This window comes from Caretta caretta, chromosome 7 (genome assembly GCF_965140235.1).
Source record: "Caretta caretta isolate rCarCar2 chromosome 7, rCarCar1.hap1, whole genome shotgun sequence".
Taxonomy (NCBI): Eukaryota; Metazoa; Chordata; order Testudines; family Cheloniidae; genus Caretta; species Caretta caretta.
In genome coordinates, this window is record NC_134212.1 from 106,829,250 (window position 1) to 106,848,422 (window position 19,173).

General features: G+C 38.5%; 2 protein-coding genes and 1 long non-coding RNA gene across 3 annotated transcripts in view; 1 reads left to right on the forward strand and 2 right to left on the reverse strand.

The window, feature by feature from the left end:
* The window catches only part of DMBT1 (deleted in malignant brain tumors 1), a 223,784-nt gene that overhangs the window by 63,124 nt on the left and 141,487 nt on the right, over positions 1 to 19,173 (reverse strand). The gene's annotated exons all lie outside the window — the stretch shown is intronic.
* LOC142072830 (uncharacterized) lies at positions 1,520 to 17,537 on the forward strand. Its single transcript, XR_012669419.1, has 2 exons — positions 1,520 to 1,594; positions 17,079 to 17,537. It is a non-coding gene; the product is annotated as an uncharacterized LOC142072830 (long non-coding RNA).
* Positions 3,695 to 16,543, reverse strand: LOC125640394 (scavenger receptor cysteine-rich domain-containing protein DMBT1-like). The gene is made up of 9 exons (XM_075130140.1): positions 16,531 to 16,543; positions 16,112 to 16,253; positions 14,450 to 14,640; positions 11,150 to 11,303; positions 9,519 to 9,736; positions 9,002 to 9,177; positions 5,884 to 6,272; positions 5,444 to 5,715; positions 3,695 to 3,843 (listed from the first exon to the last, which is right to left on the reverse strand). The coding sequence occupies exons 1-9, from the start codon at positions 16,541 to 16,543 to the stop codon at positions 3,695 to 3,697; spliced, it is 1,704 nt and encodes a 567-aa protein (XP_074986241.1).

Sequence of the window (19,173 nt, forward strand, 5' to 3'; positions counted from 1 at the left end):
AGTGGATAAAAGTCATCAGGGAACTCAGATAAACTGGAGGTCCAACATGAGTAGCCTGCACAAGTCCAAACACAGGAATTAAGGATGCTATTAACAAAGATTCTGATGATTCAGAAATGCATCTCAATTTCCAGAGCTCAGAGAAGATTACTTAAACTAGCTTCTTGCAGCTAATATGTTTGCCCATAACATGTTAATGTATCACTCAACAATAATTGATTTGCAACAGTAAATACTTAACATGCATAAAAGAAATCAGAAGGTACCTGAACAGATGACACCAGCATCTTTGTGGTGATCACAGTTATGTCTGTACCACCCCCCATTGAGAGCACTCCCTTTGCACTGCACTTTATCCAGGAGACTACTTCTGGTATCTTGACCAAAATAAGCATTTCCTGGTGCTGAAATGGCCTGTTGACATCCTAGCTGTCTGCACACAACTTCAGCATTATTCATGTCATAGGAATTATGACAAACTGATCCCCAGGTATCTTTGGAATAAGCACGAACACGCAGCCCTTAATTTGTGACGAAAGAGGTGCTGGGGCTCAAGCAATTTTTTTACCTTCATCACTGACCCAGCCAGCCACGAGGTGCCGGGGCTATGAACTGCTAAGCCTAGAGGTGCTGGAGTCAGCTCTGGCAAGCCCCAGCACAAATTAAGCCCTGCTAACACGACATTCCCATCGGTTCATTCCTTTAATCAGTGACAGTTTCATATCTTTGAAAAAACGAAGGAAAAATATTATGGGTTGGCACTTTTGTTAATTTTTTAATGTTAACCTAGTTTATAACTAGCTGATGAAAAAATTCTTAGACCCAAGAATAAATGTAAAATGAGTACAGTAGCCTAGTGTAAACACTACCATACCTGAAAGCACTAGGCCATAACCACACATTGAATGAAGCCAGTGGGGTTGTATGTAATTACCTCCGCCTCTACTATATATAGTCAATCTCCAGAATACATTAGTGAAGCCCTTATACAAGACAGGAATTAAGCTATCAAAAATATAAATAAAAACTCTAAAAAATGAACAATGTCTCCGGGATGTTATAATTATTCCCTCTCACCAGAATCTAAAACTTAAAATTAATAGTTCCTGTAGCTTGACACAATATTGTCAATTCAGTCCATGTGAATGTTGATATTTAAACTCAAACCCATATGCAAGTTATTTCTACTGTTCACAACATACGAATAAACAGAAACAGAAGGAAAGATATCTAAAACTCAGAGAATCTATTTCTTGGATTGTAAACATAGCACCAGTATGACAAACTAGTTTCATTGTATGAAAGAGTTTAATAATTGAAGGGCTTGCTCTTGCTATCCTAACCAGCAAAACTTCCAATGACGTTAAGGACTGAAGGATCAGATCCGAAATTAGTACCAAGATCAGCTTGGTACTCAATTTGACTGGCTGTCTAGTCAACCTTAGTAAATGCTTTGCAGAGTTTACAGGTTTATAATTACTTAGGGGTGTGCTATGGAATTTGATCTTTCATTGCCTGCAAGAAATCAGTAAGGAGGAACTGTTTCAGTAGACCTATTATTATTTTTTACGGTGAGAAACCTTCTTGACAAAAGGTATGTTGTACAGTAACTTCATTTTTTTAGTTATCTTAACATGTGTATTGTACCATGTAATTTCCTGATCCGCCTACGCTTAGGGGGGCATTCTTTCTTCAGTGTGCACACATAGCTCAAATTAACATCCGCAGGAGATTGGCACATGTATCAGAAGTTAGATTTCTGAACTTGCTTCACTTGTGTCAAATCTAGAGTAGACTTTAACATGGATTTTAATCACAATGAGCAGATATCCTGAAGTGCTTTCTTTGCTATGTCACAGTTCTTTCTTTCTTAAATTGGAGAGGTTGCCTACCTTATACAGTAACTGGAATTCAAGATGTTTTGTCCCTAGGGGTGCTCATGCTGCCTACCCACTATATTCGGCCCATCTGAAAGTTCATACTGTGGGAAGTTGGAGAGTAGGATTTTTCATAATAAGCATCAATTAAGTCTTTATTTAAACTGTTGGGGCATATTCTGCATGAAAAACTGATCTGAAGAGCCTTCAAGTAAAGGCTGCAGGAATTAGTCATTTGTTATTGCGGATTGTGCTTTACAGGCATATAAGCTTACAAGGCCCCAGATCAGAGGACTCTACAATTTAGGCTCTTTTTGCAAATGTTTACATACAAGAGTAACCCTATAGAAATCAGGGCCTAAATTAGACACATGAGCAATAAAAATGTCAGACCATGGCTGGATGTCCTTGTGGGAGTGGTTTTCCTCTACTCAAAGCAGATCTATAACTTGAATGTTTTACCTTTTTTTTTTTTTTTTTTGACATTTATTAGATTCTAGATTATTGCACCTAGATGGGGATTAGTGGTAGAAAAGTAGCTATAAATTCACAGTAATAAAATGTACATACATGTCTACACATGTCTAAGCCAGAGCTTGAGCATCCATACTGCAACATAAACCTAGGTTTATAATTGATGGACTCAGGTCTCACAGCAGTGCCAATGCATCCATACTGGACTACGCAGACCTTTTGACATGAGTCCACTCTGCAAAATGACAGGGCTTGGACCAGAGTCAAAATGGGACTCAGGCCCTCTCCCATCCCCCTAGCAGGGTCCTAGGATCCAGGGCTTGATTGCTCACGGACCTGAGTCAGACTGATTTGTGTGTGGATGGCTTAGGTGTGGAGTGCAGATTTAGCCTAAAAAGAAATCAGATGCAATCATATCTAATGCCATGCTTTCCCTATCTAGGGTAAAAAATAAATATGCAGTTCATTGACAGAGTTTTAGCATTTTATTTGATGTCGGTTTTGCATCTTAATCAGAAACAAAATACACTCATATCAACTTTCATTTGTAATTACTTCCTAAGTACATTTATTATATTTTAAACTGTTTATACTGATTGATTATTTTGGTATAATAAATTTAATTAGGTATAATAAAAACTTAATATACTCCCTATGCTAAACAAGTGTTGGATTTCAAGATGCATCACTTTAATAATTAACTATTTACTAAATTAACAAGAGCAGGAATTTTCATGTTACTTCCAGAGAAATACACTTATTTGTGCTAGTTAAATGCAAAGGTGGCCCCAACCTGAATCCACAGAACTCAGTACCCCCAATGTCCAGATCGGAGTTTCACAGCTGTCTTTTGTCTCCAACCGACCTAGTCAAAACCTTCCCAAACATATCCCGACTGATGACTGTAGCCAAAATACAATGCAGTAAACGTGGTAGGAAATCACCAAATTCTACAAGAATCAAATAATCGTGTACCCATCTACTGCCTGCACAGTTACCCACTTTGAACATATCAATGTCCATTTGTGTGTACGAAGGCAAGATATTGCAGGTAAAATTGGTGCATGTTCACTTTTGTCTGCACACACAAAACTAAAGATTTATTTTCCTCAAGCCCTATTTGAGACTCTTCATTTAAAGTGCATCCAAATCAGGTTTAGTGGAACACATCTTTGCATATTAGAGTATGTTCTGTACATTTATTGTTGACCTTTGAAAGCCAAGTACTTTCCTTTTTTAATTTATTATGTTACCTATTAAATCATTGTGCAAATGTTCGATATTGAATACATTCATGAAAGAATGAGGCTGAGCCACTTCAAGTGATACTTTGTGGTATTCTCTCACAGTACCTGATACTCAGTTTTCCTTCTCAGTTTACGTCTCAAAAGGGCCCCAGTGAGAACCAAAACAACTCCTGCCAAGAGCAAAATGGCAACAACAGATGGGCTGTGTATGTCATCTTTTTCCAGAAACTCTCTCTTGTGTGGGTCTGTAAATAACAGAGAGAGTTTATCTGACTTAATCTTTTGCCAGTACATAAATACATAGGCGTTGCCAGAGCGATAGAGCATAAAGGACACCATTGAGATTTAAAGGTAAAGAGTTCATTGCCATTTAGAATCATAATAGTCTGACGAAAAGTGCCATACTGATAAATTTAATTTTGAAAGCAAGAGCAAATTGTTTAATGTCTGTTAAAGTAAAATAGCACAAGCAAATGCAGCCTATGTTAAAAATGACTAATAGAGAAGTCTGGAGTTTAACATCTTTTGCTCAGGTGCAACACAGAACAGCAGCAATGCCAATATCTCACACTGCTTTGTCAGTGTGTCTCAACCATGACCTGAAAGACCATCAACCAGCTGCAGGGGTAGGAGGATAGCTAAGTCTGTGCGCATTAGCATCATGAGGTCTCTGAGACTATCACAAAAGTTCCAATTGTTGATGGTGTTTGTAATGTAATTATCCAGACCTGTGGCCACCAATTTATTTTACACAGCCCGTTGACCAGCAATCAAATGGTAACAGCTTTCAGGAGCTAGAAGTTCAGAGTAAATTTGAACTAGCATCTGTGAAAGTGAAATGAAATGCCTTGTTACCAATTCTGAGACATTTGTTTCCCCGTAAGTCAATATTTTGATCAAGCATTCGCTCTTATCCTACAGTAAAAGACCAGTACACCATTATTTTCTGTAATCATGATTATGTCTGTAAACAAGTCCATTAACGTTTATAATGATGATAATATCCATTATTAGTTGCATTACAGCTCCATTTAGGACTGGGTTCTCATTATGCTATGCACTATGCAAACACTAGGAAGATAAGGCCTCTGACCCAAAAGCTAATAATCTAATGTGAAACAAAATGTAACGAGTAATAAACAGAAGAAAAGGAGAGAGTGAGAGACCAGGGTGAAAGCAATACAAACTGCAGTTAAGTAGGTGAGCTAAGATGATGTTTCTAAATAATTTGAATGTAAATTTATCAATAAATATTAGCAAGGCCAGCAAACACTAGTTGGCTGGGGTTTTTTAACCATCAAAGCAGAAGTGGGTCTTGAAGAGGGATTTGAAGAAGGGAAAAGTAAAGATTACAGATTTGTTTAGAGAAGGCGTTATAAAGGAAAGCAGGTTATCAGTGTGTAATCATTTTATGACATAAATTGACAATAGGGTGGAGATTTTTTTGTGGGAATAACTGATGCTTGACAAATTTCTGGATACTTTTATAATTAACTCCTTGTTGCCATTAAATTGCATTCACAAGGAAAAAAGGTTTGTCCCTTAGCACACTCCTGTTTAGAATTCATGATTTCATAGAATATCAGGGTTGGAAGGGACCTCAGGAGGTCATCTAGTCCAACCCCCTGCTCTAAGCAAATGCCCAATTTTTGCCCCCGATCCCTAAATGGCCCCCTCAGGGATTGAACTCACAATCCCTGGATTTAGCAGGCCAATGCTTAAACCACTGAGCTATCCCTCCCCCAAAAGCAGGCAACGAATATGACATACAATATCCTTTAAGTATCACATTTATGTAAAATTATACTTAGATACAGCAAGAGAAAAGGCCATAAAATAAATTACCAGATTTTCTGTCCTCATTAGTTTCTTTTTTACGCTGGACTGGACCCACAACAACATCTATTTTTTCCTGGTAAGGACTTGTATCCCTTTTGCGCCTTGCTAAACATCCCTGATAGCACCGAGAATAATAATCATATGAACTGCATACAACTATCTTGCACTGCAAGTAAATGGCAGCATGTCTGTTGAGAAACTTGAAGGCATTGAATTTGAAACGAACAATGTATCCCACTGGTGAATAGTATGAGCTGTAGGTGGAATCTCTTATACATCTGTAATGAAAAAACAAAAACAAAATAAATCAGAATTGCTCTACTAACAAACACTGAGGAATCAGAGTAAATGTGTCTGCTTTACTGCTGCAATGCAAGCAATAAAAGCAGAAAGAAAGATACATGTATAACTTTAGGTATAACTTCTTTATAACTAAAAGTCCTTACCCATTCCTGATTAAAACATAAGTCAGGTTTGTGAAGTCATCAGAATATGGAGATGCCATGCACGTGTCTGTAAACATCACCAGGTTTGAATCGGAACTGTAGAGAGTGGCTTGAAGGAATAAATCCTGGTTTAGGTCAACATAGTATGGGGAATTGTAAACTGGATTTGAGAAATTTGATGATTCATAAAATGAAATATTCACGTCATATCTGCCATGCTGGGTTTCACTTATGTCAATATCACCTTTGGCAACATACATTATTTCTACCATTGTGTCCTGGTTCATTTTGCAGGTAACGTGAAACTGAAAGTTGTTTTTCCTTGTGATAATATAATCAGAAGGAGATGTTCTGATTACATTGGAATACGTGATAGTGTTATTTTTCACCTGTGAAAATATGAGAGAATAAAATGTGGTTCACGAATGTATTTTATCAAAATATTGCAGTTGGAATAGTTGATTATGTAAAAAGACACTGTCAACTTGAGACTTTAAAAAACTAGCTAATTTTTAAAAAAATATCTAATTTTCCAAAGAACACTTTTTAAATAGTATGTTGGGGCAGCGGCGAGGGGGTTGGTTTTTGCGTTTGGTTCTAACTACTTAAAAATATTAGAAGAGTTTTTCTGCTTTTCTGTTGATGTTTATGGTCTTTTCAGAAAAGGTGAAACTGATCAACTATGTCACGGAACATTGATTATTCACAAAATTCTGCCCAATGCAGAAAGCAAACAAGCTGAAAAAATAGATGTATTCCCCCCCACCCCGTTTGCATGATCTCAGGTATCACTTGTAACGTATTAGGTATAAAATTTTCCAACAGGATTTTCAAATTGATGTTGCACCTTTAATTTAGTTCTGACATAAACAGCCCACTGCAAAAATTAGTCCCTAGTAAAATGCACACCTTAGTCCACTGATTGGAATCTCTTGTCAAAACAGCACTGCTTCTCTCTTGCCCAATTCCTCCTATATTCCAGGAGAATGGGGAGTTTGCACATTTTTGATTAATATGTATTTTGTGGTTTGGCATAAAGCTGTTGGTAATCACCCTAACCCTCACCAGCAGGGTTTAACAAGTGACTGCCTTTCAAGGCTATACAAGTGCTCTGGAACACATCTAGTTTGTCACTAAACTGAAGAGCAACAGCCATAAATTCACTTTTAAGACAAGATGTAGCAGGGCTCCTAGAGCTAGCATAAAACCTGTTCTCTGAAGGCACTTTTATAAATTCATTGGACTTTGTTTTTTTATCTATTTATTTTATTAGAGATCAGTTCATGCTGTGAAAGTCAGTTCTGGATCAGGATTTCAGACATCCCAAAGTCTATGGTAGCTCAGATATAGGGGTTTTGTTCAGTCCATTATAAAGACAGGGCCTATTGACAAAGTTTGGATTTATCTTCAGTACCCAAATTACAGGGATTTCGTTCAGGCCACTATCGGTTTTTATATAATAGTATTCTAGATACTCAGTGTACACTTCCGATGGTTAATTAATGTAGGTGTTTATCAAAATGACATAAGAAAAGAAACATTGTACTATTCGTTTTGCTCAATTTCTGTATTAGCACCTGCTGCTCAATTAATGCTCCTTCTGCAATAGTTTGTAAACTATGTACATGATGAATTACATTTGCACACCTTAGTGGTCCATGGCCAGGATGTACATATTTAATCAAAGTGTTCTTTACATTTTTTGATTTTAGAATGAATTTCTTGCTCGTGAAAGATACCAACTGAAAGTCCTTGAGTTTAAGCTACTCTGTTTATCCACAGAATGATAGCTGATTTCCCCCAATCTCTACAGTGAGTCTCAACCCTGGCACAGAAGGGCCGCTTTCAGGGATAAGAGGTAGATTTCTTCCCTTTTGGCTGCTCTTGACAGATTTTGGCCACATCTGAAACAGAACCAAAGAATCAGTCCCTTCTGGTTGTACATCTTCCCCAGGACTTGTAAAAGAAAGAGGTAGGGTTTAGGGATTCAAATATTACCCTCTCCCCTAAAATTCAAGGGGATTTTGTCCACCGTCTACCTGTGACAGAGTGCTAGGCTTTGTCTACACTGCACTTTCTTTGGTAAAACTTTTGTCATTCGGGGATATGAGAATCCACCCCCACCCTCCCGAATGACAAAAGTTTTACCGACAAAAAGGGTCAGTGTGGACAGTGCTTTGTCGGCAGGAGAGCTCTCCTGCCGACAATGTTACTGCCTCTTGTTGGGGGTGGATTTATTTTGTTGGCAGGAGAGCTCTCTTTCCTGCCGATAAAGAGCAGCTACACTGAGCACCTTTTAGTGACATGGCTGTAGCGGCACAGATGTGTCGCTAAAAGGTGCGTAGTATAGACATAGCCCTAGCTGTAGCATGATGGTCTTGTAGCGAATTGCCTAACAAAGAAGAATTATAGGCTTAATTGGAGGCAATTTACATATTATGGTGGAGATTGACACTTAGGCGCAATGATTGGGCTATTTGGGTAATTAGCTCAGTAAGGGATGATACATAATTGGCAGGAACAGGAAGTGGGGAGCTCAGAGAGTGAGCTGGTGAGGTAGAGAAAGTTGGATGGAAGACTTTTCCTGACACATGCTTATACTGTGTTCTGCAGTGGGGTGAATCTAAAGATACACATTGTATGTATAGCATGAATACGAGACCATGCAAAAGGACCGGGCAATGCACTGGGTAGCTGAGGGCACACCTCATGTGACCTACCACATGGAGTTTTTCCAGATACCACTGACCTGGGCAACATTCACAAATGTGACCAAGAGGTCAAAGGCTCTTCAGCCATTCGTACTACCAACACCTTGAGTCATCCTGTTAAATATGAAGTGACAGGGTTCTGTGTTTATTGTATTTTCCCCTCAGGATTTTCTTTTTTAAAGTCAGGGCTCCTAATTGTCAATAAGGTGGTTAGACAAACTCATGCACAACAAACAAACTAATCACTTCGAACATAGGATGGGCACTTTTAAACAAACATTTCTGTATCTTTTAAAGCAAATGGTTTGACTGATCATTTTTTCCCAAAAATAATTTAAATTGCTTTGTTCAACTAAAGGTGTGTTCACATGCAAAAGTGACACATGAATAAAAAGTAAATTTCTCACCTGTCTTATTGTACCACATCCAGTAAAAGGTATGTTGAATATAACATAGTTTTCCGTGATCTGTTGTGGCCCACAGGACGAGTCGTTCAGATAAACATCCCAAGCATTGTAGCCCAATGACTGCAGATAGGTTCTGTTAATGACTGCACGCATATACTGTCCAGAACATGACAGTGCTAAATGATGAGACAGAAGGAAGGGTTAATATTAATTTTATACATGTATCCAAACATTACTATAATTAAAAATTGACTGGTTCCTGACTTAAAACCTTTGGGTAAGCTGCAAACCTTGTCTTTCACCAGCAGAAATTGGTCCAATAAAAGATATTACTTTACCCACCTTGTCTCTCTAATATCCTGGAACCAACATAGCTACAACACTGCAAGATATCAAATTTAGCCTGATCTAATGTCCACTAAATGAATGGGAGTCTTTCCATTGACTTCCCTGGCTTGATTAGGCCCTTATTGTTACCTTACTAATGGGCACATTGCTACATTTAAGGCAAGCTTACCTGTATCATTGTTCTTTTCTGGAAACGAATCATAGTAAGCACTGAATCCACTTCTTGTATAACTAAAGTCACTTGAAAACAGAACAGTCATTGTATTTGAAGATGATGTAAATGTGTAATTTGAACCATCACAAATCCTCCCAAGTAGAGAAGATGTATTCAGAGGACCATCATAGACTTCAACAAAGTCATAAGCACAATTATATGAAACTTCTAGTCTGTGGAGATAAAGTTATGTGTTACTCTAAAGTAATATCAGAGTTAGAAAATAACAGTTTTCAAAACGAATGAAATGCGGTTGGAACAAACTGACTCCCATTGACTTCAGAGGGAACCTAGCACTAAACTAATATAATAGCGTGAACACTATTGGGCTAGCAAATGATTTGGTGAACTAATGCAAATCTATGGAAAAATTCTCCTCTCAGAACTGCCATTTAGATCTCTGTTGCATATTCCACACAGGTTCTGCACAGAGTGATATGCAATGGAGACAAACAGTGAGATCTGGAGAGGAACATTTGACATAAGTCAAAGGTGTGTGTATATATTCTTTTTCCTTTTAAAAATGCATTTTTAAATGCGATTGCATTGTTTGTGGAAGGTGTTGGACTGACAGCTACAGAGTCTGAAGACTCACTTACAGAACAGGGACTATAAATATCAAGCAGTAGACAATCAAGCTTATTCACAAACTATTGCCTTGTTTTATATGGCTGGCGTTTTCTGAACGAAAACTCTTTCTCTCACATAGATCAAGTTTGGATTCAACCACAAAACCATGTCACATCAATGCTACAGTAGCTAACATTTATTTATTCTTCCAAAAAATACCCGTACAACTTGTAGGACTGTACAATGAACACAGCATATGAGCTGAGTTAAAGATAGTAAAAACATTGAATCTGTGCTTGGCTAACATTAAAACAGATTTTTCTTGTTCTGTTTTTAAAGAAAAACAAAACTATGTTTCCCCCTGCCTTTTGAGCTATTCCAACCCTTTGATGACTCTAAAGATCTCCCCACTTGCTTTAGCCTGACTCCCTTCACCATAAAGTGTTCATGCCAAACAAAGGTTCTTCCAGTCAAGGAAAGTTGGCTAACAGTTCCAGTTCAGTGCTGCTCCAGAAATGAGACATATGGCTTGCCTACAGAGGCCCAGAACTGTCAAGGTACTTAAGCATGTGTTTAATTTTAAGCACCAGAGTAGTCCCATAGAATACGATGTGCTTAAATGCTTTGCTTGATAGGATCCAGAGAGAGGTAGGCTGCCTCAGGAGCATTTCCAGTGCCAGCTATCGAAGAAGCAAAAGGACCAAATGAGACTCTTGCGTGGTAGTAAATTGGTCAGCTACTAGCTTGCCAGATCAGACCTTCTACTGTATTTGGTTGATCGGAGACTTTAATAATGAAATAAAATAAAATTCATAAGAAACATAAGCAATGGAACATCTTTCAAAACTCAAAATCAAATAGTTTAAAGAGGTCAGTAAGATTATGAGGCTCTTCTATGCAAGAACAAAATCTTAAAAAAAAAAAAAGGCCAAACAAATATGGAAAGTGGAAGTCATCACTTTATATCAAATCCTCCGAAGGTTAAACTGCAGTTCAATACCTACTATTTTACTTACTCAAGATGCTTAAAGATGAGTTTGATATAATAATTGTTCTTGACTTCTATTCTCCAGACACATTGTACATTCACTGGATAGTTTCCAGGGAAGAATGGACTGGAGAATGATCCAGAAGCTGTGGAAAGGTAGCCACCACATGAGCCATTTATTGCTAAGAGGAACAAAAAACAGTATATTTTAGAATTCCTTTTGGTTTTATGTCTGGTGAAGATATTTAATCTGTTTATCCAGAAGATGCCTCAATGCAGCTGCCGGGGGAAGAGAAGAGGTAGCCATACATGCCTTGGCACACGTTGCAGAAGCCTAAGGGCCGCTTAAATTTCCACCGGCTTGTACTAACCCCTAGGAGCCATTATGTGGGTGAGGATTGCCAGAGCACAGTGCACTCTGGCCTTGCCTCTTCTAGTCTCTCCCATCACACCCTCTACACCAGAGCCATGAGTGAGTGGAGTAGAGCATTATGGTGGTTTTGTGCTAGCCAGGTGTTACTGGGCCAGGGAAATCCCTAACTGTCCCCTTCAGGGCAGTTTGCTTGCAGCTTGGCCCGGTGCAAGATGCACCACATCCCCCAAATGAGGGTTAAGGTTCTAGACCATACATTAATTCTGCACTCCTCAACATCAGTTTCTGCATGATCACAGGAATACATAAAATAAATCTGATTATGCACAGCACCTCCACATAAATGAAAATGCACTTTGTACAAGCAAGTTTGCCCATCAATAATTTAAATCTCTCAGAGCACATTTCAACTAAGGGTTGCATGCTTATACTGCAAAAAGGTATATACACAAGGTCAATAAGAGGTAAATGCACAAGAAGGTTCAGGAAAGTTTGGTTTAAGAGAATCTACCTAATCAGGCTGTGCTTCTCTTTACTAAGATGACACCAAATGTGTTCATGGCTCCTTCCTCACGGACCTCTAGCTCCCTCCTTAAACCTTCACATACAGAAATCCACTCTACACTGCTGTCATTTCCTCTACTGGTTTCCCTTACACCTTTATACACCTCTTGTAGAGTCCCTTTGTCTCTCAGCTGGGCCCCAGATGATTCCATTTTGCATTTAATGCGCTTGGGCTCACAGCTCAGTCTGAGGCACATCAGTCTCCAGAGCTTGTGATAATTAACACAGTGTAGGCAACCTGGAGCCTAATACAGAGGGATTGGAATGCCACAGTAGATGTAAACATGCAAGTAGAGTAATCATGTAAAGAAAAGGAAGAGCTCATCTAGGAGTCTCCCTAGCAGAGCTAAGTGTGTTGGAGTGATGCGGTATACAACCTGTGGCTGCTCAAAAGATTCTGAGACACAGTTAAAGTTTGGATGCTTAACACAGACTTCAGGAAAAAAACAGTAAAACCAGTATAACACCTGACTTACAATTTATAGTGGTTGGTGAAGTACTTGGAAAAGCTGCATCTACAAAACAAAAAGAAGCAAAATTAGCAACCATCTTTGTTAAATAAAATTGTAAACTACTCTCTTAGCATAGTTCATGAGTACGATCACCAAACCAAAGCTAATTGGAATCCAGATACAAAACACCCCCCACCCCTTCCTTTGCCTCTCTCTTTAGTTAATACACACTAATATTTTGGTGTAATATAGGCTCTTTCCTTGAGTCTGAGTGAAAATGTGAGAATTTCCATCTGTGATTTCAAAAATGAAACAAAATCTTACCAAAACAAATCATAAACAACCATGTTTTCGGAAGACAACCCTTGCGGGTCTTACTATGATTACAAACCAAATACAGATGTGGTTCCAAGCCAGATTCCAATCACGTATAAAGGAATCTCACTCTCAGAATGCGAGGTCCATGGAAGTACAATAACATAGCATTTCCTCTCCACCTCTTTCTCATCCAAAAATTTCATCTTTGTTCCCAAGACTGCTCCTGAGGCCAAGTGAAAGGGTGGGTGGACAATCATTTCCTCTATAGAGACAGTGCTTGATGATCCAAGAGAAATGGCAGGAAGTTCGAAACAATTAATTGATTTAAGATTCTCTCTTGCGCTCATAGGGGAAAGGAAATATGGTATGGATTTACAGGGCTATAGCCTCCTTTTTATGCACACAAATTCAAAGGGAAATAATGATAGGGAGGAGATAAATCCCTTGGGAAAAATTAAATGCTGCCCTAAATTTAAAAAAGAAAAAGAGTCTGAACAAAGATATAACCATGAAATCCCAGAAGTACCAACAGCATTACATAGTTACAATAATACATAGTTTTTACATTGTGAAAGGAAAAATGTTTCACCTGGTGTCATCAGTGCAGCTGTAGAAGACTCTTAAATGTAAAACGTAAACAGTAAAATTTGATACAAACTTCAGCATTAGCAATAATCTATACAGTCCTTAAGAACATTTTATGAAATTTCTGCACTACAGCATTATACAAACAAGTACGGCTTTGAAGTCAAGCCAGTGAGGAAAAAAATCAATCCTTTCTGAGAAAAATGGACAGCAGTCCTAACTTTATGGAAATCAAACTAACAAGATCACACTGGAGGAAGATAGGTTCTGACACAGCTAGAAAGTGGAGCTAGAATTGAATAGGAAAGTAATGGTGTCCCTGTTTAGTGGATTTACTCCTCAACTTTGGGCCTACATATAAGTCACCACAGCCTTTGATAGGCATGAACACCCCTTATTTATCTATAGAAATGTAACTGGGTCTTCAGAAATGATTCTGAAAACATACAGAATTTAGTAGAGAATGCAATTCTTCCTATAGGTTTTTCTCACCCTCTTATATTCCTGCTGTTGAATTCAATATTTTTCTATCAAATTCACCAGGATAGATTTGTTTAGCCTTTTTAAAAAAGGATGTGAGTATAAAATACAAACAATTAATATAAAATGCATATATTGCAATTTAATTCTATCCAAGGTTTTCTAAGTGTCCTTAATCTTAACAGACTTGCCTAGTAGCAAAGCGAAGTGATGCAATAGTGTCAGGATGGGGAGAGGATTCTTTCCCTGGCTCATTTTTCTATGGGTTGTTTCCAGCCAATCCTAGCTCCTGAGAAACACTTGGCGGATGACCAATAGCAGTTGTCTTAACAAGGATTTTTACCAAAATGTATCCTTTTCATTAGACAAATCCAAGGACTGTGGTCTCAAATTAACACAAAATGTTAACCACCAATAAAATGCAGATCAAAGATAATGGTTATTAAATAAAAATAATCAAGCTTTAATCACAGACATCCAAAAATATGTAAAAATCTGGACTTTGGGTATATTCAAATTAATAGATTAATAGTAAACATGTAAATCTTAGTCTTACCTGGGAACATAGAGTAATAATAAGCAGAAAACCCATATCCTGAGTTATAGGAGTCTCTGTGTAATAGAACTGTCAGTGTGTTTGAAGATGATACATAGCTCAGATTTGACCCATTACAGATTTTCCCAAGTAAGGGTGATGCATACATGGGTCCATCATAGATTTCAATAAATTCCTGAAAGCAGTTCAAACTGTGGATGTAAGTTAACAACATATGTTTTATAAACTGGGTAATATAGTCACATTATTTTATATCTCTGTGTCATTCATTAGTCCTTTCAATGATGCCAGGTGAGGGATTGGACAGATCCTTGTATTCCAAAAATCTAGGAATTCTGTCCCCAATCTCTCACATACCACCATACAAAGAGATTTATTTGATCTAGAAATTAATTCTTCCACCTCTATCCCACAAAAGGCAGCCTCATGAAAAGTGACTTATTTGCTAAAATGTAGGCACGGGAGCCTCTCTGCCCTTCAATGGATCTACCGCTCTTCCTGTCCTCTTTGAGGAGGAGGAGAAGCAGCCTATCTGCTCCAACTACTACACATTGCATTCGGACTCTAATTCTTCTTTGTTCTCCACTGAATCCAATGTTCAGTAACTGAGGACCTTTGGGAGCCTTTGAATGCATGAAGAGTCTCACTCACCGTTCGATATTTGACCACACAACTAGAGCTGGATGAATAACTAATGTTTAAGTTTGTGACAGTTCTGGCCAAACAGAAATATCGGGAAAAAATTGGTTCAACTCTAACTGAAACCATAAATTCTGAATAATTGCAGCAAATCAGAAAAGTCAACAAAAAGTTTGTTTCAGGGCAAACAAAATGTTTAGTTTCTGAGCATTTTAAACTTTCTTTTAAAATACAAGCAGAGGAAATGAAGGGATACATTCAGAAAAGAGGAACAGGTGATGCCCCCCGCCCCTTTTTTATTCAAAGGTTAGCTACATGGTTAGAAAACTCTTCTTGAAGGTGGAAGACCTAAGTTCAAATTCCTGCGGCACATCAGGCAGAGGAGGGAACTGAACCTGGGTCTCCCAGGTGAGTGCCCTAATTACTGGGGTAAAAGTTACCTTGGGGCCACCACCACCTCCAACTGTTTTGTGAAAGGCACCTAAATCCACTTGTGAACCTAGGCCCAAAAAGGTTTTTTTTCCCCTGAACATATTTCTTGAATGTGTGTCAAATTCACAAATAGTTTCAGGTAAAAATAAATTAAATTGCATTTCTCAGCCAATAAGCTAGTTTTCCAAAATAGCTCACCCAGCTCTACACACAGCCTGCCAACGGACTCCAGGCTCCTCAAGGATGACTATAGTAAGAGACCAAGTCCAAAGAAGGGGCAGAGGGCAGCACTCTAATGTTGCTATCCATCACTGCCCATGTCATTGTGAAAGGACTTTTTAGCATGGGATTAAGCTTTTCCAGCCCAAAAAACTTTCTGCCTCTAGGAGTGTGAGAATATTTCTCTCTTCACCACCTGCAGCACAGCACCCCACACAAGCCTACCAGCCCATACCATCTCCTCTGAGTGCAATAAAAATGGACTGAAGGCAGTTGCTGTCCTAGAAATTTCCAGCAATGCCAAGATCCTAGATACATGAATAAAATAAGTGTTCTCAGAAGGCTAGGATGCTGGTAATTCCTCATACTTACCTAACATAAGAGAAGACTAGTACTATGCGATTATATTCTATTTGTATTTCCCAGACACACTGTGTGATGAGACCGTTTCCAGGGTAATACGGGCTAGAAAGTGACCCAGATGGATTTGAGAGGAAGCCACCACACTGATCTCCTATTGGAGAACATAAAATGAGAGAATGTAAAACAAAGCTGATTTCAATTTTGTTTTAAAATTCTGAATCTATTTTCCATAGGTGAACCCAAAAGAAAATCACAGACCCGAACACCCTACCATCTGTTGAATTCAATGAGCCAATTTCATTTAACTATTTGCTCAGATTACAATTTGGATCTATGTATTTCTGAACATTGGGACAAAAAATCCAGTTTTTCCTGGTTTGTTTGGGGTGGAAATACTGCAAATAAATAACATCTTTCTCATTTGGTACTTTGGTATTTCATCTTTGACACTCACCCAAACCAAAAAAGTACAGAGACATAATCTATTTGTATTCCTGTTCTTACATTAACTGAACTTTTTTGTATCTCAGAGTTCCATTTGCAGTTTGAAAGACAAAAGAGAGTCAGTTCCCTTTTGTTTTGAAGTGGCTTGACCATTTTTCAAAGCATTGAAGAAAGATACTGCCGGCCAAATCCTGAGCATTTCCTGCTCCTTTTCAGTGTTTATGGTGGGTAGTAGCTGCCCGGGGTGCTCAAGATTTATCCCTCTATTAAAAAGCCAAGGATATGCAATTTACCATATGTAATACATTCTACCCGTGTTGTATTTTCTGGTAGAGCTGTTCATGTAAAAAGGTTAATATTAATAGTCAAGCAAAACTGTTCCCTTCTATAATAATTCCTGATTGATTTTAGCAAAATGGGGGCTTCAGCTGCAGTGTGACAGGCACAAAATTATTTCACTTATTAAAAAAGGAAGCAAGATAAAGTGGTTTGATCTATGATCTGTAGTGATCTGTGATCTGATTCTTTTCAGGATTTGCACAAATTCCACTGGAACAAAAGCGCAAAGATATCAGCAGTACCATGCCCATCTGTGAGGAAACATATACACAACCAGGCCTTTGGGGATCATCTTGGAGAGCAGTAAACACCACACATGGTTGTGCTCTATGTGGCACAGGAGTGACTGAAGTGCCTACAGAATGCTCTGGATTCAGCACATCACTTTGGCAATCTTGACAAATGGCACTTCAACAGAGGAGTTTTTGGAACTGTCCTCCACTGGGCAATGGTGGTACCACCCACAACCCTTCTATAAGGGTGAATGCTTCCTACAGTACAATGCTTCCTACAGACAGCCAGACTGGCACTGAAATTAGCCATCAGTACAACTAAATCTGACCCGAGATGTAATACCTGGAGAAACTATGTGAATAGGTAGAAAAAGGTAAATGTAGCAGGTTTTATTGAATAAAAATACCATTCGATTTTATTCATTTCTTTAAAAATTTCTGCTTTTGAAAACAGGAACTCATGAACCTTTATGAAGTTCTAGAATGCTGATTGGCCAAAGCCTTATATTTGCTGTCCTTCTAATTGAGAGGCGGGATTTCAGATCTGAATCCTGTTTCAGCCTCAAACTCAAACCCTAGTTTAAACCTAATGATTAGTTGTAGTGTTAGAATTACTGTAGCATACAGAATCCCCCAGATCAGGATGAGGGCCCTATAGGGCTAGCCACTATACATACACACAGTACAATGCCGCAACTTGCTGAGAGTCTAATTTAAGATAAGCAGCAACAAGCGGATGTAAAAAAAAGCAGAGATAATTAGAGGAGGGCAAGGGCGGTAATAAATAAGAATAACTATGTCCACAATTACCAAGTTTTGGGGACTTTTTTGGTGGGAATATATATTTTGTATAAGAACTTTATTAAACACACATCGTGGTACTTAAGGACCACAAGTAGCCGACATAAATGCTTAAAAAGCAAGAAAATGCCAATGTAAGGAATACCTTTTAGCCCTGCCTTAATCACACCTCTTACTCTAAGTGACCGTAGCTAATGTGATGCGTTGGACGTCTATGGCTACACTGTAATTCAACACCCACAGCTGGCCTTCATCAACTGAGTCAGACTGCAGAGATGTAAAATTGTGTTATAGCTCAGATTTGGGCTGGAGCCAGGGCTCCAGGATAGGGGTAAGGTGTCAGAGCTCAGGCTCTAACCTGAGCCCGAACATCTACACAGCAATTTTGGACTTTTTGTTGCTAACATTTTCGACATTTTGACTTTTCATCATGTCAGCCAGGATAGGAACTTTTTTTGATATCTCAAACATTTTTCCATGATGGGGAACCTGTTTCCCACACTGCTGCAGTCAGAACCACCCAGAATTAGTCCCTCTGTTATGAAGTAAAGTAGACGTGACTTACGACTTATAGTGTACTCCATAGTGGTTTCTCCAGAGGCTGATACATGCAAAAAGACAACAATAGTGGTGTTAAAATTAAATAGAATCCCCACTAAATCAAAACACTATTGAGCTTTGAGTCTGTATCCTCCACAGTCTGACATACACTCTGTAGAATTACATAAGTAGCATGAAGAACACACATAACAATAGCAAGTAAAGGAAGGATGTTAATACAAAAGATAAAAGCAAACTTAGAACTCCTTTGTTAAACAGAAGTGCAATTTGAGTGTGTTGATTCCTACGAAGTGTAGCATTACCAAAATCTGGGAGCAATGTAATTTCACAAGGGTTTATACTAGAAAGAGACCAAACCCAGCATCTCAAAATGAATTGGAGGTGGGAGGGAGTTGACTTCAAATCTCTTCACTTTGATTCTTTCCCACTGAGTTCACTGATGAGGACACAAAGAGACAAAATGAGAACAGACACATGCATGGAATTAAGCAGCAGACCACACCTTTTATAAACTTTGATGCAGAGCTGGAGTGCTACCCGCCCATCACCCTATTCCTCTACCAGGCATTTAATTGGTTCCAATGTGGAGATTACAGGACTCCTTACAATAGAATCCGTAACTAGCAGCAGGGCAATGGGGATCCTTACCATATAACCCATAACATGGGGTGGCTGTCTTCAGCCTACTCTGCA

Excerpts from the sequence above, each read along its gene's own strand:
- LOC125640394 (XM_075130140.1), bottom strand. Across the intron at positions 14,641-16,111 it reads CTAGTCTTCTCTTATGTTAG|TTTGAACTGCTTTCAGGAAT; the intron begins GTAAGTATGAGG and ends TTACATCCACAG. Across the intron at positions 3,844-5,443 it reads TAATGAGGACAGAAAATCTG|ACCCACACAAGAGAGAGTTT; the intron begins GTAATTTATTTT and ends TGTTATTTACAG.